The sequence below is a fragment of the Toxorhynchites rutilus genome, chromosome 2 (assembly GCF_029784135.1).
Source record: "Toxorhynchites rutilus septentrionalis strain SRP chromosome 2, ASM2978413v1, whole genome shotgun sequence".
In the NCBI taxonomy this organism is placed as follows: domain Eukaryota; kingdom Metazoa; phylum Arthropoda; class Insecta; order Diptera; family Culicidae; genus Toxorhynchites; species Toxorhynchites rutilus.
The window spans coordinates 86,955,549-86,976,867 of NC_073745.1; the positions used below are offsets into that span (position 1 = coordinate 86,955,549).

General features: G+C 37.2%; 2 protein-coding genes across 9 annotated transcripts in view; both read right to left on the reverse strand.

Annotated features, from left to right (window-relative positions):
- The window catches only part of LOC129770050 (beta-arrestin-1), a 256,936-nt gene that overhangs the window by 104,177 nt on the left and 131,440 nt on the right, over positions 1-21,319 (reverse strand). The window contains exon 1 of one of the 8 annotated variants that reach the window (XM_055772646.1): positions 10,236-10,267. The exons of the other annotated variants lie outside the window; for them this stretch is intronic. The gene's annotated coding sequence lies outside the window, so the exon portion shown is untranslated. Of the gene's footprint in view, positions 1-10,235; positions 10,268-21,319 lie in introns of those variants that run through there. 8 annotated transcript variants of the gene reach the window in all.
- LOC129770052 (trypsin 5G1-like) lies at positions 10,988-11,885 on the reverse strand. Its single transcript, XM_055772653.1, has one exon. It carries the CDS (start codon positions 11,865-11,867, stop codon positions 11,070-11,072), a length of 798 nt encoding a protein of 265 aa, XP_055628628.1. The 5' UTR covers positions 11,868-11,885; the 3' UTR covers positions 10,988-11,069.

Here is a 21,319-nt window from a genome sequence, read left to right on the forward strand (position 1 = left end):
TTGCACTGTGATCACGCGTATTCTAGAGCTTGCCCCTCGGAATACATATTCAAGGCGTGTTATTTGGCTTAGAAAATCTCAACTAAGTATTAATAAATGACGCTAGTTAATGCATACGTTGAGACGGCAAAAGTTCCACAGGGAACGTTAACGCCATTCAAGAAGAAGAAGATGTTCTACGTACGATGAAACGCACTCCTATTTCTTCTTCAATCCATACCAATAAAAAAGTATCGCCGAATGTGTTGATAAGTATAAAACATTTCTTCCATGTAACGGAGGAACATGTTATTAACAAGTGGTTGAAAAATCTTGAACAAGAATTATGTCTTAAAAAAATGTGATATTATAATGATGAGTTTTGTTAGAAATACTAGGAATTTTATAGTAAAAGGTAAATTCAATGGGGTTGATTAGAAGATCAATCAATGAACAGTTCTGGACCCATGAATTTGCTCATAGTAAGAAAACGTGAATGTTTGAAGGTATTGATAACAAAAAATAAATTTTGGGCGAGACGAAGTTTACCGGATCAGCTTGTGATTTATATTTGTAACACTGACGCCATCATGAGGCTTCCAAAATTCGAGAGAATAAAAACCTACCAAACCACCAGTGTTACAACTTCTATCCTATCACACTGTTTCGCGTCTTTTCAGATTTTTTCAGACTTTGATAGTTGAAGAGTAGAAATGGGCTAACTTTCTTCCCTATCTCTAATCAGATCAACCAAACGATTGTCGCGAAATGTGCTTTTGTTACGATTACGAATAACAGGATGTGAAACACCAAATCGATTGGTAGACTTTCTCTGTAAACCTTAATGTGTTACATCGTTAAAATAACACCTAAAGCTCCAGTTGATTTCAGAGAAACATCCGAGCTTGTCCCTCGCACACACCTTCCGCAAAATCTGTATTCAAGAAAAGATTTTCCTCGCAGGCTTAATGAAATTCATTTTCAATAATGGGCCACGCGTTGCTGCGTTCGTTCGCCGTCTTTCGAGTCCGCCGATATTATTGGAATTTTACACAGGCAGCGCACACGTCACGCCGTGACGTTGCCGCGCAACATTTCGCCCCGTAAACAAAAAGCTTATTAAAAAGGTAATGACAAGAAATAATAAGAATTCAGCGCGCTCGGTTTGGTTAAATAATAACATTTTGGGGGGCCGACACAAAAAAAAGATTAACTGTTTTGCATCTGAAATTTCCTCCAAAAGTATTAATTTAGAAAAAACATCGGAACAAGAGGTTGCTTTCCAGGAATTTCACATTTCATTTTGAAGTTTTTTGTCCCGCAGCTCAACTCATTCATTTTCGCGCACATTAAATAACGATTGTAACGTTTGCCCCATTGCCAAACCAAATCACACAGAACAATGATCCCCAGAGCGGTAGCAGTATGAATAATTCATGTCATTCCCTCTCTTAACGACACCTCTCTGTATCTCAATTTCAGTCGCCACCGGAACACGAAACGACATCAACAATCCATGTTGGAAGGATGCCATCCTCCAATGGGACCATGAGCGTTTTGACGTTTTTTAAATCATAACTGGCATATTGTCTAATGAGCGTTTTGAGGTAACGCTTTGTCGTCGTTGTTATGAATGTGAACGTATAGAAGCATTCAAGCGACGATAAACAGCTACTGTCTCTCTGAAGTTCTTAAACGAAATCGAGGATCGTTCGTAAGATAGAGTTTGTATACGCTCTGGGACTCTGGGTCGTTTGACAAAGTGACGAATTGTGACTTAACCCTTTCACTACGGCAGTGTGCTCCGCCGGAGTGCTACCGCTGAACGGAGCACTGCGCTGAAAAATATGCATATCGCGCTGGTGTGATCTAATGTCGTCTATAGACGACGCTCGTAGCGAAAGGGTTAAGGAAGAACATAGTCTCCCTTGAGGCTTATAAACATCGTCCAACGCTGCTCTAGTTTTTTATTCCTTTGTCCAAGTCTGAAAAATAGCCATTGGTTTCTGCATTTACCCCCTGAAATGTTTTTCCTACATCCCTTTCTTATAATTGAGGAATAATATAATCATATTATAAAAATATTATAAAATTAAAAAGTTATACAATTATTATATTAGTATATTTTTAGATTATCATCTTCGTCTTATTTTTCGATTTTAAATTTTTACAAAATTTCATATTTTGATTTTTTTTTCAAATTTTTCAAATTTTTGAGGTTTATAAAATTTGTCACATTTTTCAAATTTAGGTTTTATTTTATTAGACCTTCGAGATTTTGTAGAATTTTCATATTTTTCGGGGTTTTCAAAATTTTTAAATTTTCAATGTTCTTTTCAGATCTTTCAGATTTTTTCTTTTCAAAATTTTTAGATTTTTGATGTTTTTAGATCATTTAGATATTTAAGATTTTCAAAGTTTTTCATATTCTATTTTCGACATTTTTTAAATTTTTTTATGAGTTTTGTTGGATTTGTTCGTTTATTCCGATTTCAAGATTTTTAAAAATTTCTAGTATTCATCAGATTTTTCAGGTTTTTCAAATTTTTGGACTTTTTCAGATTTTTCAGATTGTCCAGATTGGTTTTAGATTTTTTATATTTGTTAGATTTTTTTTTATGTTCAGATGATTTGACGATTTTTAGATGTTTTAGATTTCTCAAATTTAGTTTTTCAATATTTTTAGATTTTACAGCTATTCAGATGTTTCAAATTTAAATTTTTCAAGCTTGTTAGATTCTTCAATATTTTCAGATTTTTTTTCATGTTTTTTTTAGATTTTCCAAATTTTCCGATTATTTCGATTTAAAGATCTTTCAAATTTCTCAGAGTTTTTAGATTTTTATGATCTTTTCTAAAAAATTTCTATTTCCATCTCCAGTTTTTTTAGATCAAGTCTTTCACGTTTTTAGATTATTTAGATTGTTTAGATCTCTTATGTTTCCAAATTCACAGAGATTTTTCATTTCCCGTTTTTTAAGATTTTTAGATTTTTCCAATTTTTTCGAAAAGATTGGAAAAATCATTTAAACTTATTTTTTCAGATTCTTCTATTATTTCAAAGTTTTTCAGATTTTTCTATTATTTCAATTTTTTCGATTTTCCGATTTTGAAAACTCCTCGATTTATCAGATTTCTGTATTTTCCAGATTTTCCTATTTTTTAAAAAAATTGAAAATTTGAAAAAAACTTTGTGACCTATAACTTTTAGATTTTATTTCTAATTTTCAATTGTTTTAGATTTTTAGATTTTTCAGGTTTTACCAATTACCTCAATTTTTCAGATTCTCTAGGTTTTTCCGATTTCTCCGATTTCAATTGTTCAGACTGTTAAAGCTTTTCGGATTTTTTCCGATTTTTAAAACGCTTCTACAAATTTTTCAGATTTTTCTTATTTTATTTCAATTTAACTTTTTTAATTAATTTTTTTAGATTTTTTAGATTTTCTGTTTTATCTACATTTCCTTTGTTTTCTATTTTCCTAGTTTTCTGTTTTTGTAGACTCAGAATTTTTATGATTTTTCAAATACTCAATTTTCTTTCAATTTTTAAAGATTTTTACGGTTCAGATTTTACGAACTTTAAAAAGTTTTCAGATTTTCTCATTTTTTCAGATTTTTAACGTTTTTTATTTTTTTTCTATTTTTCAGGATTTTAAATTTTTCAGATTTTTTAGATTTTTAAAAGTTTTCTAATAACTTTTAAAACTTTGAAAATTTTCAGATTTTCTTTTTGATAAAATTTTCAGATTTATTAGAATTTTTTGAATTTTTAGATCCTGCAGATTTTTCATATTTTTCAGATCGTTTTTAGTTTTTTTTATATTTTTCTAGACTTAAAGATATTTAATTTTTTTAATATTTTTGTTATTTTTTAGAGTTTTAGGATTTTTCCGAACTTTTTTTAATTTTTCAGATTATTCATATTTTTAGATAATTTTCAGATATTTCAGATTCTTTTCATTTGTTTTCCGAATTTTCAAATGATTTGATTCTATTTTTATAGACTCAGAATTTTTATGATTTTTCAAATATTTTTTTTCAATTTTTAAACATTTTTCGAAATTTTTTTTTTAATCTTCAGATGTTTCAGATTTTACAGATTTTCCTAATTTGGCGGATATTCTTTATTTTTGAAAATTCCAAATTTTCAGATTTTAATTTTTTTGAAATACGCTTTTTACATTGTTTTATATTTTCAGGATTTAAAATTTTTCTGTTTTTGAGTACACTGAAGTCGCTTTTTACGCGATTTTTTATACGCGGTTTTATTTCACGCGGCTTCATTTTACGCGGTTTTTGGAATTCGGTTTATTTTTACGTGGATTTCGGAATTTACGCGGATTTCGGAATTTACGCAGTTTTGTTTTACGCGGATTTCGATATTTACGTGGTTTTTTTTACGCAGCAACTATCAATCGCGTATAAATTCAATGTGCTAATTGAAGTGACTTTTCACGAAATAAGTTTGTATTGTATCACTGATTAGTAGCTGGAGATACAGAAATCATGATTGCAGAATACAAAAAAAAATTTAAAATATGAGTGATGATTCACTGTTTGTTAGATTTTAATACGGATTCGGAAATTCACCCGGTTTATTTTTACGCGGAATTTACACGGTTTTATTTTACGCGGATTTTGGAATTTACGCGGTTATTTTTACGCGGTTTTTTACGCGGATTTTGGATTTTACGCGGTTTTCTTTCACGCGGTTTTTGTTTACGCGGCACGTATCCCCCGCGTAAAGAGTGACTCCAGTGTATTTTTAAGGTTTGTTAATGCCTTCTAAAATTTTGAATACTTTCAGATTTCCATTTTCATAAAAAATCCAGGTTTTTCGGATTTTTCAGATCTTGCACATTTTTTAATTTTTTTTATCTTTTTCTGGATTTGAACATTTTTAAATTTTTATTTTTTTTTGTTTTTTTTTTAGATTTTTCACAATATTATGGTTTTTGTCTGATATTCATATTTTTAGATTTTTCAGACATTTCAGATTCTTGTTATTTGTTTTTCATATTTTCAAATGATTTGATTTATTGATTGAATGATTGATTTATATTGAATGATTGAATGATTGATTTATATATTTGTCAGAATGTTTTTTGAATTTTCAAATTCTGTAATTTTTTCAGACTTCTCAAACTTCAGATTTTTCACATTTTTTCGCAGACTTATCTCACTTCTTAACTAGGCGAACCTAGCCAGAATTTTCACCTGCCCCCGGGCTTCTGAATGCCAAAGGGGGACTAGGCTCTGCGGAATGCACGTATCTGCATGCTCGTGCTGTTTTAGTCCTGACCGAGGAATTGTCGGACAATCGCGCAGGTGCTAAGGATGACCGACTTTTGGATGCCGGCCAATTCCTTCTCGATGTTCAACACCTTTAGCGCTTCCAGAAGTGTCTTCGGGATAATTCCAGTTCCAGAGAGAACGACTGGAACAATTCTTGGGACCTCCCTTAGCCCCCACATTTCCTTGAGCTCCACGTCCAATGGTCGGTACTTGCAGATTTTGCGACCGTGGGTCTCCTCCAGATTCTGGTTCAGTGGAATAGCGACATCGATGATGGTGACTTTGCGGTCGCTCTTGTCGTAAACCATTATATCTGGGCGGTTGTGGTGGATCGAGAGGTCGGTCAGAACAGTGCGATCCCAGTACAGCTTGAAACGGTCATTTTCCAGGACAGGTGCAGGCAGGTACCGGTAGTTTGGTACGTTGTCTTCCAGTAGAGCACATTGGAGCGCCAGTTGTCGATGAACAATACGGGCCACGTTGTTGTGGCGCTCGGTGTAGGCTGCGTTGGCCAAAACGGGACAGCCTCCCATAATGTGCTCTATGTTTTCACCTGGTTGATGGCACATCCGGCAAATGTCATCAACGTCTTGATGCCAGACGTACCGCCTGCAGTTTCTCGTCGGCATTATCCTGTCCTGGATGGCTATCATGTCGGCTTCTACTACTGAAGAGAGTTCACCACGCGTTAGCCACAGATTAGATGCGGCCTTGTCGACGTGTGGCCGGTCCAGTTGATGGGGGTGGGCACCATGCACTGCCTTCTGCTTCCAAGCTGCAATCTTCTCCTCCACTGTCTGCAGATTGCAGTTGAGTTGGTACTCCGCTTGCGCCAAGTGCAGAGCGCTGTATCCTCTGTCGGCGACGCAGACAGCCCGGTATAGCGCGTTTTGGTTGGCGCGTTCTGCGAAGTACTCGCGCAGTTGTCGTACCTGGGCAACACACAGTGCAGAAATGTCGACGATTCCAAGTCCCCCTTCTTTGCGTGGTAGTGAAACTCTCTCCAGTGCCGATTGAGGATGGTGCATTCCGGCCTCTTTGAATGCTTTCCTCATCCTCCTCTCAAGGTCCTCTAGGTCAGTTTTGCTCCATTTGACTACACCAAAACTGAAGGTCAGCAGGGGAACCGCGAATGTGTTGATCGCGCGTACCTTGTTCCCCGCGTTGAGGAAAGTCCTCAGGACACAGTTCACTCGACTCAAGAACTTGTCTCGCAGCTCCGTCTTGAGGTGGGCCATCATCATCATCATCATCATCATCTTTTTCATCTTTATACCTTATTTTATAGCCATGACCGTTTCTATTGAGCGTCCTACTGAGGGGGTTCAGTGCCAGACAAAACCAAAGCGGACTGAAAGAGTCGCCTTGGAATATCCCCCTCTTTATCTGCAGCGTTCTAGACTGCAACACATTTTCCCCATCACTAAGGTGCAGAGACGTGCTCCACTGCCTCATCGCATGCTGCAGGAACCTAACGACGACGGGATCAATTTTGTAGAGCTCCAATACCCGGACGAGAAACGAGTGAGGTATGGAGTCATAAGCCTTCCTGTAATCGATATAGGCCATGCTTAGGTTCCGCTGGTTATAAACCGCCTGGCCGACTATGGTTGCGTCGATGATGGCCTGGTCTTTGCAGCCATGCGTATTTTTTCTGCATCCTTTCTGCTCTTCTGCGATGATATGGTGTTGTTCGCAGTGGGCAGAAACTTTGGCGGTTATGATGCTGCTTAATATCTTGTACAGACTCGATAGGCACGTTATCGGCCTGTACTTTGATGGGTTCAATGTGTTGCTGTCTTTCGGGAGGAGGAATGTGACGCCACGGGTGGCGAATTCAGGGAGGTTGTGTGGGTCACGTAGCACCTTGTTGAAGCACTCAGCTATCTTTTGATGTGCGACGGTCAGCTTCTTGTGCCAGAAGTTCTGAACACCATCGGGGCCCGGTGCTGCCCAGTTCCTCAGGTACCGCGAGGCTTCGCGGACATCGTTCTCTTCGACGATGATAGCTGGCATCTCTCCAATTTCACCACAACTCTCCTCCTCCCGTCTTAACCACATTTGCCCGTCGCAGATGTTGTACTGGGGTCTCCCAAATACCAGCCCAGAAGTTCGTCACATCGCTAATATCTGGCAAACCTTCGCGGTAGTCGGGCTTCTCGTCGCTAATGTGGTCGTAGAACGCTTTTTCGTTATCTCTGAACATCCGATTTTGTTCCTGGCGCTTTGCAGAGTCAGAGTAACGTTTCAGCCGTTTAGTTAGGACGCTCAATTGCTGTACCAGTGTGTCGAGTTTTTCCGTCAGCTGGTGAGCTCCCAGCTGGCGAAGTTCAGTAGGCCGCACGATCACAGCAACTTGGCGACATAATTTCGCCGATCTGCTGCCTCTTTTGTACGCCATCAGTCTTCCAATTGCGGCGCGCTTGTTTAGGATCCGTTGCTCCAATCTCCTTCGCCATGGAGGCTCACGCCTTTCACGGAGATGTTGGAGCAGTCCGCCTCTTGGCCTAATACGGTATCCTAAACTTTTGGCGGTCGCCACAGCAGCACAGTAAACTTTCAGTTGCAGCTCCTCCATGTTCTCAGCATCAACCAAGTGCAGCGGAAGAACGTGCTCGTTCATGAGCTTTACTGCACTTGTCAGCCTGCGGGAATACTGCAACTTCGGGATCCTGGGGCGCGACAATGGGTCTGTGTCGCGGAACTGTGAGATCGTCTCGTCGTAGTGGAAGACCAGATCGCGTAGCAGTTGTTGTTCTGGCTGTGGGTCTTCCGGCTCAGGGGGTTGTAGTACTGTGGCCTCCACTGGTGCTGATTCGCGTGCCCCACTCGCGAATGAATTGCTCAGCCGTACTGAACTTCGTCTCGACACATCGCTTGCTCTGTTGTTCCTGGAGCTTATTTCTCTCTGCACCTGCTGCTTGATCTCGTCGATTTGCGTTTGGGAGAGCATGTTGTTGCGTACTATCGCTCTACGCCTCGCATTCATCGCGTTCTGATCAAGCCTCCCGACGAACTCTGGATACGCTTCCTCGAACATTGTTAGTATTCGAGGGCGACCGCTCATGTCCGTCTCCAAAGCAGTGCAGATGTAATAGGCGCGGATCACGAATTCATTCATTTCGTGTGTCCACATGATCCGGCGCCTAGTGGTACCCACAAGTGTGGACGACTGTCGTCTGGCAGTCGCAACACGTCTCGTAGGCGCAGCGTTTCTTGGGTGATGTCGATGGCTGCTGTTTCCGTGTGGCGGTAGCTCTTCGGGTTGAACCCGGCTGGTGGCCCGCTCTTGCACATCGCCCTCCAGCCGCTGGCCGCTCGCTCTTACGCCCGTTCCAGGACCAGCTCCAGTTCGGGGACCCTCCTCGGGTGATCGCATTCTAATTACTCTTCGTGAACGCAGCTCCATTTTCTGGGTGTATCTCCTTTGCCCGGGAGACAGCGGGTTTGCAAGGCCTCCATGACCCGGGAGGCCTTCCCCGGGAGAGATATAGCGCTCTGACTCGCTCGCACCCCCTCACTTAGCCACTTTTCCTTTTTCACAATTTTGAATTTTTTTTTATTTTTCAGATTATTCCGATATTCAGATTTGTCAGATATTTCAGATTCTTCTGACTTGTTTTTAAAATTTTCAAATATTATTTTTGACATATATTTTTCGTTCGTTTCATTATTCTCGAGTTAGGAAAATTCAGATTCTTCAGATTTTTCATACTTTTCAAACTTTTCGCATTTTCCCAATTTTTATAGTTTTTAAATATTTCAGATTTATTTTTCAGTGTGCCGAAATTTCTTTTTCAATTTTTTAGATTTTTCCAAATTTCCAGATTTTTTAAACATTTGGAATTTTTCGATTTTTCACATTTTGGAAGTATTAATTTTTTTAGATTTAAAAAATATTTTTCAGCTTTCAAAATTTATTTTTTTTAGAGTCTAAGATTTTCAGAGCTTCAAATTTTCAAATTTACAGACCGTCAGATTTTGAGATTCGCAAATTTATCATTTTTAGATTTTTTTAAAAAAATTTGATTTTATTTTAGATTTTTGAATTTTGATTTCAATTTTAAAATTTCAGAGTTTCAGATTTTCAGATTTTCGGATTTCCAGATTATAAAATTTTTAGATTTTTAAATTTTTTGATGTTTAAATTTTTACTTTTCAGGATTTTAAAATTTAGAAATTTTGTACACATCTACATTTTTACATTTTTACATTTTCCCTATTCTATATTTTTAAATTTTTACATTTTTACATATTTACACTTTTACATTTTTACATTTTTTACGATTTCACATTTTGCCACTTTTATATTTTTACATTTTCACATTGTTACGTTTTCACATTTTTTATTCAGATTCTTTGATTTTGATATCCAAAATTCCTACTATGAAAAACTTGATTCGTTTCATTCCAAAGATTTTACACAAAAATTAGGACCTTTAACAAATTACTGCTGAGCCGAATCTCTTGCAAATTTAAGCAACCAGCTGTCAAACGTAATACTTTCCGTGGTTAATTCCGATCCAGAACGCAAAATTGTAAATCACGGAAACGTGAATATTTCAGTATAACACGCGAGCACAACATGAATGAGATAAATGATAAGGAAATTTAATCATTGTGAAAATCGTGGCGTTGTAAAAAACTCATGTAAGCAAATATTTGCCCAGAAGCTTAATGAACAGCAAGTTCTCGTTATTCTTAAGGAATTCATTTCTGCATTCTATCAATGATCTGGGATTCACGTTATTTTGAGACACAAGATTACAGAAGAAACAATTCCAGCAAACGTTCGTCTGTTATGTATGATGGTCACAAATTGTATTTCCTTGTTGACACCGCAATTCCAGTTTTCAAAACCACAAAAACATTTGATGTGCCCTTTCTTGGTGATTTTGCATTGCTAAGCTACTCCGGATTGATAGGAACTAGTGTCAACCACTGGAATGAATCTCTCACAATCGCCAGGAAGGAATGGTGTAGTCAAGTATCTGTAAATAAACAAGAAACGAAAATATACATTAATGAAAACTCAGAGTTCAGTTTTCGGTTGTCTACTCATTGCCGATTTGTGAGAGCAAAAACTGGGGCGGAAAGTTATGGTGAGCAATAAATCCGAGCAATTGCTTTATGTTCACCCACCCGCCAACAACAACATAAGCAGCAGCGGAAAACGCGGAAAATGTCAAGCCAATTTTGTGTTAATTCCCTTCCTTCGAAAGTAGGCAGAAGGTTTCCGCCGTGAAAGTCGATTAACGAGGCCGGACGATGATGTTTGGGGAGGAGTTGTATTTTTGACAAGCTGTGCGCATTATTGTTTGTTTGCCGCTTTTTTTGCGTCGCCAAAGGCGGCACGAGGGAGGAAGCGATTGTTTACAGAAATGGAATGGGAACGCGCGGTGGCGACGCTATCCGTCTGGCGAATAAATTAGACCGATTTACAATTAATAAATATTTGAGTTAACATTAAATGACAACGCAAACTCGGAGCAGTCGGAGCGAGAGCATCGGGAAGCTATCCGCGTGCAAACGCTACGTGGGTGGTCTTAACGATGTTATTCCATTTTCAGAAATCCTTATGTACTTTTAACGATCGCTCGTTTCTTAGGAAGGGAGAACGGATTTGACATTATGGATTCTATGATACGATGGTGAAAATTTATAACCTGACAGTTATTTGTGATGGGATTTTTCAGTTAATGATGTTCGAGTTTGTTAGCATTTCTGCTATACTGCTGCTGATTATTTATTACATTGAGTCGTTACAAAACACACACATGTCATATACACAATTTATAGACCGCTATGTTGTCTTATCCAATTACGAGCGACTGCAACTCGAGCGTAGACTCCTGGAAAACCTTCCAGAGCACATCCCATTCCCCAGGATACAACGCCAACCAGCTTTGTGCCCTCCACCAGGGGTCCACCGGAATCTCCCTGGCAAGAATCCTTGCCTCCTTTCTCATATCCGGCGCATAGCATCCGTTCGGTTATCAATCCCGAGGACGCATATGCCCTAGCACAGCTCTCTTGGCTCACCGACGGGACATAGGCAGCTCTGAGCACTTCGTTGGATTCGAGGGAGTTCAATGTTTGGCCCCACCCGGAAACTTGCAGCAGAGTACCATCTGCAACAGGTTCATTTTCTTCAGGTAGCTCAGCAGCGTAGAACTTTTCGTTCAGTTCTATCGCTTCCTCCAGCTCAAGCAGCGCATAGTCATAATCAATGGTCCAACTGTCATATAGCGGATGTCGCACCACACGCTTAACCTTCAACAATTGTCCATCGTTGGATCGCCGGGAGGAGCCAACACGAACCATCAGCGCAACATATGAGTCCTCATCCACACAATGTCCGGCAGTTAGAATCCAACGCTCTCCAATGATCGTGCCACCGCAGAAGTGTCCGTAATCGTTGGCAACGGAAACCTGGAACGGCACGTCCAGGATGTCGACTTCGTAGCCTCCAACAACGCGACCAGTAGAGGGAGCGTCGTTCCACCACGGACGTAGCGGCTGGGATATGCTACTGATGCCATAGCTTACGGCGATGCAGGTGGCGATTAGCAGCCCGAATTGTCGATACATGTTGACTCCGAATTATTCTTTCGCGAACTGTGATGAGTACAGATAACACCAAATGGGTTTATATATGCGGGCGGGTCGTCGGATGTTATCATCTGAAAGCGCGAGTAGGTGAGTTAGCAGCTTTCGGAAGGAATTTGCCTATCTTATCAATGGATGATTGCATTTTTTTGGGAATTCCGAGGTTCTTTGTTGAATTGATTTCCAGCGGAAGCTGTCATGGACCAGACGAACTGATAAGATTTGATGGTTCGGTGAACTACATTTTTCTGGCAAAACAATTCTCTGTTTTTGCACTTTTGATATGAATATTATTCCCCCGATATTCTCCAGAGAATGTGTCACCAAACAAGGTTTCGAAAACGATTATTTAGCACGTATTTTCCCCGGATGGGCGACCGAAAATTGATAAGCATTCAAACAGAATATTATAGAGTGGTGGTGTCGTTAATAAATGTCGTTTAAATATTTGAGAAAAGATTAAAATCACAGGATGATAAATAAGTTGAACATCATCCTGTTATATTCGTGGATGGTTATATTCGTGTTGGATTTATCGGATTTGAAGCTATGCGATAACATTCTCCAATAACCATGGTGGAACAAACCGCCCGGCCCCATAAGGGGAAGTATTGTTTTGTGAGATCTGAGAGCATATATTGTTATATTTCCCTCACAGAATCACTTTCTAGATTATTTTCCATGAGATATAAGAAATATCAGAGCTTTTAAATGGTAATTTTGCAAGTAGTAGTAAATTTTCAAAACTGACATAAAAACAGAGTTCAACAATCAGTGCGGATGAAACCGGTACCCCATGGGGGTAACACTGGCACCCTCAATTTGTCAACGATTATACTTGACACCAGCTGAACCAGTTTGAATGTGGCAACCGCCAAATGGGAGGCATTCTAATTCTAGATGTCACTATCGAATATCGTTCGAATCGCTCGACTGATTCTGGAGATATGGTCGGAACAAGCTTCGGTGAATATGGAATATGAAAAAAAAAAATGGAATTTGATGTTAGCCAAATCTATCATGCGTCACCTCAAACCACATCACAATTCAATTACTAGTTCGATTGAATTTAGGTCCTAGTTTCGAGCTCACCACCTTTCACAAAACGTGATCCTGTAATGCAGTCCTGGGAATTACAAAGTCTTGGAAGTAAGTTTGACAGAAACTTCACCATCGGTAGCCTCTTTTGCAAAGACGAGGTTCTCCTGGGACCCACTCTCACAATTTGATTTTCTTGGAAGCTGCGAGGCATCTGAAATAGATGTAAAATATGTCCTAATAAACTTCAACCAACTGTAAATCATGCCGGGCTTACTCCACTCAAAGAGAGACGGTCTTACCCCAACAGCATACATTTTTTTAGGAGATTATTTCTATTAATTTATTGCTTTAAATTAATTCAACCCGAATTGAAAGAAACATTGGGGTTTCTTTAGCGTCAATAATCAAAACTACGCCAATGGCTTTCGTTAAAAAATATTTTCTATGGCTTGGTCGTACCCTTTCAAAGGACAAAGCATCATTAGTGGAATATACACGGCTCTCTTCTGTGTATACTTATGAGATCGAATTTAATTTTATTATGTGATATTGCGCTAGCGAAATTGATCTTTGTTCGAAACTGGAAATGGATTTTAATGTGATGAAACGCACTCCTATATCTTCTTCTACCTATACCAAAAAAAAAAAGGATCGCCGGATGTGTTGATAAGAGCAGAACTCGAGGAAGCAATTGTCCGATTTAGGGCTGTATTTTTTCTATTTTCTGTATGAAACATTTATTCTATGTAACGGAGAAACATGTTATTTGCAAGTGGTTGAAAAATCTTGAATTGAGTCTGAAAATATTCTGATATTATAATGATGAGTTTTGTTAGAAATACTAGGAATTTTATAGTAAAAGGTAAATTCAACGGGGTCGAATAGAAGATCAATCAATGAACAGCTCTGCGATTGGACTCAAAAACTTGCTCATAGTAAGACAACATGAATGTTTGAAGGTATTGATAACAAAAAAACTAATTTTGGACGATACGAAGTTTGCCGGGTCAGCTAGTTTTCATTAAAAAAACCCGAATTTTTTTTTTTTTAAATTATAATTTATTTTTGTCGAAAACATGTTTTTTTGTAAAATCTAATAAAAAAGATATGAATAGCCCATACAATTTTCAACAAATCGTCCATACATCGGAAGATGGATACTTTTACAGGGAAAAAGTTTTTCGAACATCAACTTTTTCATGTTTTTCTTTGAAAAATTACTATTAATGTTTAATTCGTGACATTTGTATGTATAAATTATCACGATTGACATGATCTGTTATCTTTATTCTATTTAGAAACATGTCAAGAACTTGTTAAATGCGAGAATTTACACACTAAAATGTAACGAGTAAAACATTATTTTTTCCAGGGGTCTCCAAACCAAAAAGCCCTATATTCCAGAAACTATAAAAGATAAAAAGTTGACGTCTTCGACGAAAGTTCAGTTCAAAATTCTCGTGTCACGATGTTCGTGGTCAAACTCCTCCGAAACGGCTAAACCGATTCTAATGAAATGCACAAAACGTTTGTTAGCCATGAGAATAGGTCGTAAACTATATTAGATACCGCTATGATACCGGTTACTGTATATTTACCGTATATATACCAATTAGCTATGCGAAACTATCCGTCCCATTTTCTTTATTTTTTATTTCGCAATTTTAAACTAAATGCGATAAACACAATATCCAAATAAAAAACTTAACAATATTGAGCTTCGTGTTCTGTTTCTGTAAATAGAAACGGGATTTTGGGTGGAACTTTTTAAACACTTTTTAAACACTTTTTAAACGAAAAATATTAATGGAAATTTACTATACTCTTTCAAATATGTTTTGTATGTAACAAAGTGACACAGTGGGTAGTGTACAAAAATTCTGTTCTGATGTTTTTCATATTATTAATAAAGTTTTAACGGAAATGTAGTTAAAAAATATAGAAAAAAAGTTGAGTTAGGGTCAAGACTATGTAATCTAAGAATTCAAGTAACATGAAAAAATAATCTGTATTCAAATGTTGCCAATGTAAAATTGTTTTCGGTTTGCTAATCGGATAGAGAGTAGATTGCTCCACAACTTCTGTTTTTGATTAAGGCAAGGTTGCCGCATTTCCATGGATCGATTCAATTCGAGTCGAACAGATTTCAGAATGCAAAAGCCGATTTCGTTCAAATCGTGGAATCCGATCGGCTTTCAGATCAATCGGATTCCGAAATATGGGTTAGTGTTTGATATTGTTTCCCCCAAACATGGTTCATGGCCTATGCGGTGATCTGAAGCTTTTTCCGTCTTGCGTTGTAGATGGAAAACACGATCACAAGGGTAGGTGAATATCCAATGTAAAAACGAAGAAACGGACAACCATTGACAAATATCAGTAACGCAGATTTTGACGGACTGAATGTGGTAATTGCCTCAGCTGAGCAAAACGTTCAATGTTTATATTAGTGTTGAGTTTCGCTGTTCAGCGAAAAGCAGTATAAAAGTCCGTGAATAAGACAAGCAATATGGCTGTGTTTCAAATTCAGAATATCGATGTGACTACTTCTCGATTGAACGACAACGACGAAATAATGCTCCAACAAATTGGCCAGAGTATCAACACCAATGAAGTTGTCATATCTTTGGTTTCACAATTCATGAACGGGGCCCAACACTCATGATTTTGGCTATCCATTCAGAAAACCTATTTTTCACTAACGAAACCGTAATTGAAAAAAATGAATATTGATTTTCTTTATTTCATTTTAAACTTTTAGATAAAAATATATTACTTTCTTTCACTGCACATTTTATATATAAACATTATTCTTTTTTTACTTATTTACATATTTTACATTAACACATTTATGAAAATATAAACAATTTTCACATTTTATCCTTTGACGCGAATTTTGTAGGTATTATAATTTTTGAGTTATTATTTTTTGTGAAAAAATGAGATTTTTTTTAAAACGTAGTCTAATTCTTTTTTGAATATTTCATGTATACAAAGTTGTTCAAAAGACCCATGTGTATACACACACAACATTTCGCCGCTATCTGAGATGGGGCCAGTCGAGTTGGCATGCAATTCGTCAAACGTCAAATTGGAAAACTTCAAAGGCTACTTTTTGCGGTAGCAGAAGCATTGATCGTTTTCCGGAATGCTGCCAAAAAACAAATAATTGTTTTCAATAAAGTTAATTATAAAATCTATTTATATTTGACTGAATCTTATATTAATGATCGATAAAGTGGCAGCAAAACAGTCGAAATTTTCGATACCACAGAGAACATAAAAAAAAACAAATAACGACAACGTACCATTTCCAGTGCCTGGGTTGCCCGAGTGCGTTCATCAATGATTAATAATTTAAAGTGACTCAATTTTAGTCTCCTTTGTCAGTCATATTTCTTTCATGCATTTCAGGTCGATGACAGCGTCGTATAAGTCCTTCTCTTCTCTTGCTCATAACTCCGGCTACAAATTTTCCTCGCATCGCGAATGCCTGGATTCGGATAACGTTTTCAGCTTGGCACAAATTCTAAAAATAAATCTGTCTGCCCTAATTTTCAGTTTCTTCCCGTGGATTGTTTGTTGGTGTTCTTCCATCCCCCCACCCGCGCTTTGCCACTTTCTGTCGAACGAAAAAGTTAGCATTCCTGTTTTCGGGGCAAAAAGCGAGTAGAAAAACAACGCTTTTGGCAGCGTTTATCACCCACCGCCGTCCAGAAAATCATCTCGTGTATGCTGCAAACAGGAATAACATTGCTTATCGCGCGGCGTTCAGCGCAGAAAAGAGGAACTAGATCAATGACTCCTGGCGGTGTTCGCAATGCGAGGATGGTTTATCGTGATCACGAAAAAATGTACCCATACTTGTATGCAGACATAAACATCTCTCTGCAGAAGTGGAAAGAGGACGACGCTTTTCCTCCTTCGATAAGAAATTGGCATGCATTCTCGTTGAAAAGTTTACACTTACATCCGTGCGCCGGCAGTGAGAAGAATGAACGCGCGGAAATTGCTTGGTATGAGATGCTGGCGCTTGTCCGTTTACATTTGCACCGTTGGCATCAAATGAACGAGTTGAAGCATTTCATAGCATAGCACTGACGACGGGACGGGTGTGGAATGTTATGATCTTGGATGAAAAGTTGTTACAGCTCCAACATTGTATAGCAGAAGCAAATGAAATTCTTTTCAAAACAGAGCAAATGGACTTTGAGGAGGGAAACTTTCCGACGAATGTTCCGCTCCTTTAAGTTAGTTTGAGCGATGGATGTAAAAACGAGTGGAGAATAATAAAGAAGTTCACGAAACGAGGACAGCGGGGTGAAAGACGTTCATATCGCATTCGTCTCAGGATTGGATTAACATTTCGAATCAAGAACCACAGACGTTATATTTTCCACGAAATTATTCTTTGAATGATTCGATGCATACACATTTTCTCATTTCTTTCCTTCATTTGATTTAGGTTCGTAACATTTTCAGCTGTAAGTGACAGGTATTGAATCGTACATATTTCATTTTATCGATACATATGTTTAACTACACACTATCTACTTTCAGTGTAAGAGGATACATTTTTTACGTTGGACATCGTCTTTCAGTAAGGGTGCCAAATCAGACATTTTTATGAAATAATGTTAACGTGAATAACTATTTTGCTGCGAATGATTAGTATTCCAATCCAATCGGAAATTCTCTAAAATTAAATATTTTTGTCAAAAATCGGCACTATGGGACTTTTTTTTAATTTTTTTTTATTTGCACGATAATCTACCCTATGCAAAATATTAGCTTATTCGAACTTTATTTATTAGTGTCACTTTACTCCTCCCTTGGGTGATATTTCGATTTTCAAAAAAACTCAAACTTTGACCGCTTTGCGCCACTCTCCCTTAAGTCTGATTGAGCTGATATTTAACATAGGGTGTTTTTTCGAGGTGGTGAACATTTTTTATGGGATAACTTTTTAAAATTAGAGATGACCATTTTCATTGGCACCCTACTGTACATCACAATCCCGAAGTATGTAAATATTTTGAATTGATGATAATTAAAAGCATTCCCCATCTTATACATACAATAATTTTTTTCCTCCAAACGGCCGAAGCCTCTGTCGAGCTATTTCGAGCATTTCTGAAGTGCGTTTCTTTAAATAAGTTTCCTTCTTGTGGGCCCCGTAAAAAAATTGGTTGAAAACATTTTATAATTTTTTTGAGAGCAAAACGATGGTGCGATCTTTTGCCCCACAAGCTGTCATCCCCAAAATGGAAAAAATTAGATCAAGACAACTTCAAAACTCTTATTTCATAACTTTCTGCCACTTTCATGAAATGTATTATGTTTATATGTGTGAGCTGCTGGTGTAATAATGTGTCAAACGATTACACTGTTGCCGAATGCGCACATTTGCCCCGTGCACGCGTTTGGCCCAGACTACTCTACACTACACCACTCTACTGATTCAGAATCTGTTCGATTTTTTTGTTTCAGATATCCAGAAGGGCAAAATCGTGTACCCCACCGCGTTAATCGGAAAATCCGCGTAAAAACACCCCGTTGATTGGAAAATCCGCGTAAAAAAAATCTCGTTAATTGGAAAAACCACGGAAAAAATCGCGTTAATTGGAAAATCCGCGTGAAAAAACCTCGTAAAAAACATTTTTCTATGGAGAATCCTGAAAAAATAATGCTTTAATCGTACCATTTATCATTATTTATCATTTATCATTTATGTGTGTGTTTCCAAACAGAAAACAGTTTGCAGAACATTAATCGCGATAATTTACACACAAAAATGTTACGAGTTCAACATTAGTAGTAATTTTAGATAATGTGTTGTTTGAAAAACTATCTCCCTGTAGCAGTGCCTTTTTTCCAATTTATGGATGGTTATTGTATGGCCTACTTATATTTTTTTTTTGAATTAAAAAAAACATGCTTTGCAGAAAAATGAATTTGAATTTTGAATTTTTTTTTTCAATGGCATTTTTTAAAATTTTTGTTTTAAAGTCAGTTATTTTTAAATTTAGGTTTTTTCCTATTTTTCCGAAAACTTTAACTTTAAAACTATTAGACATTCCAATTTTTTGTCATGCAGGAAATTGTTTGATTTTCATTGAAAAATATTAAATCATTAAAAAAAATATTTTGAAAATTAAAATTCATTTTTCTCAAAATCATGTTTGTTAATCATAAAAATATATTAATGGACCATATAATGATCACCATATCATCCAAAAAATCGGAAAAGGGTACTGCTACACGGAAAAAGTTTTTCGAAAAACAACTTTTCCATTTTTTCTTTGAAAAATGAAAAATGGGAATATTATACACATTCTGAATATATATTTTTCCTCTATCCTATTCTCTGAAATTGGAACAAAAAATTTTATTTTAGTGTATAGTGAAATTGTGAAGATTTGGAAAAGAACTCTAAGCTAGAAAAAAAACTCTACACTAGAAAAAAAAAATTCTGAAGTTTTTCCATCCATACTGCCGTTCTACGCATAGTTGTTCCATGTTACTTTTTGGCAATTTTCACTTTTCTTCAGAAAATCATGTTTTTATGCATAATCTTCCAAAAAACCCCAAAAAACTTATTGTTTGTTCTCAGCTTTAAAAAACATTCGTCAAGCTCAATTGTCCCATGTTGATATTCTAGGCATAACAGTCCCTCCATGTATTTTTTGTAAATCCGTAAGAAATGAACGATTCAAGAACGAGGATTTTATGTCACATTTTCAATAGGACTAATGCATTCATTTCTGGTTTGGAAGAGCGAACTATTTCTCAAACAAATAAAAAAAGTTGATGGGTCTGGGCCTAGGAGCACGGACGGGATCTTGACATAGGACTGTGATTGTTTGTAGTAATTGCATTTGAATTGAGTTTTTTCATTGTTCAAAATCTGTGCATTTGACGTGGGAGCCCTGAAAAATATGCGTGTATACATTAGAACTTCTAAATCAGCAGCCAGTTGAATTCATTAATTGCGTTTTTTACATAACCAAACTGCATGCTCGATATAATGACATACTGGACCACAATTCTATAAACTGTTAGTAGCAAGACCTACGCGATAAAACGTGAAATGAGCACGAATTGGTTGCACAACAACCTGTACTTCAATCCACTAAAATCTCTATCAACGTTTAACCTTTTGAGCCTGACTCTCGTGAAATCTTTTGGGAGTATAGAGTGAAATCATCCAATATCATCTTCAAGATCATTGCTAGATCGTCCCTCCATTGATTCTGACAACTGATAAATGCCGATTATCGACAAATCGAGAATAATTCATAATCTAATCACATTTTGAGGTTAATGCCGAATTTTAGTCAAAAAGATTGCTCCTTGCGTTGTGGGGGAAAACAAATGGCTATTAAAATAGAAAGAAATACCCATTTTAATTGTCAAATTGTTAATTTTTTTTCACTATATTCACTGTTCACTGTTTACGTCTAAAGCAAAACAATTGCTGAATAAATTCCCTGCAATTTCGAGCAATTTGCGTTTGAAAACTCTTTAAGAACCGTTACATTTTTCCTCAAGTTACCCCCTATATAGAAAACAAAGACATAGTCCTATGTCAGAAGTTCCACAGAACACGTGTACACCTTGTTAGCTAATACTAACAATGAGATTTATATTCTGCAAAGGTGCTGCAGATCACTCTCTGCGTTATGATGTTTTTCGGCCTACAAGCATAACCATGCAAATTTCCGATGAAATGATCTGTCCCCAGTTGAAGGATATTATCGGCAAAAAGAGGGCCTAGGTGATTTTTCGGATTATAACATATTTTTTCCATTTGAAAAACGCTTGCGTCTATTTATGCGGATAATCAATCGTTTCAATGAACATTTATCCGCATAGCTAGACGTAATCACCAGGTTGCTCTGTTTGTAGCGTTAGTATTTATAATTCCGATAATAGTCAAAACGTCTCCGGCGGTAGTTTCAGTTGTTATCGGATAAAATCAAAAAGGTTTGGAAGAAATTTAGTGAAATGTCTGGAAAAGGTGCTCTTGATTTGTTGCGAGTCTATGATATTACTTTTTTCCTGAAGAATACTCTGGGATATGATAAGAACAGCAGGTTCGTGTTTTTTCAATTAATTGAATTTGTAAAGTCAATCTGCAATGTCTGCAACATGATTTACCGGTATAACGATCATTCGCCTAAAGATGGTGGAGTGACTTACTCCAACGGTATGAGTAAATGCTGAGTATGTGGAACTACGTCTGTTATGCGAACAAGCAGTGATTTTTCGGAAACGGTTTTTCAAAATTGCTCAAATGTTTTCGAACACAAAATGTTTGTTTGCATGTTCAGCAAAGGTATTACATTGTGTAGAACGCGAAACAGCGAAAAAGTCGATTTTGTTCATTTTGT

Coding starts and splice junctions, on each gene's coding strand:
- LOC129770052 (XM_055772653.1), bottom strand. CDS start 11,867: ATGTATCGACAATTCGGGCTGCTAATCGCCACCTGCATCGCCGTAAGC.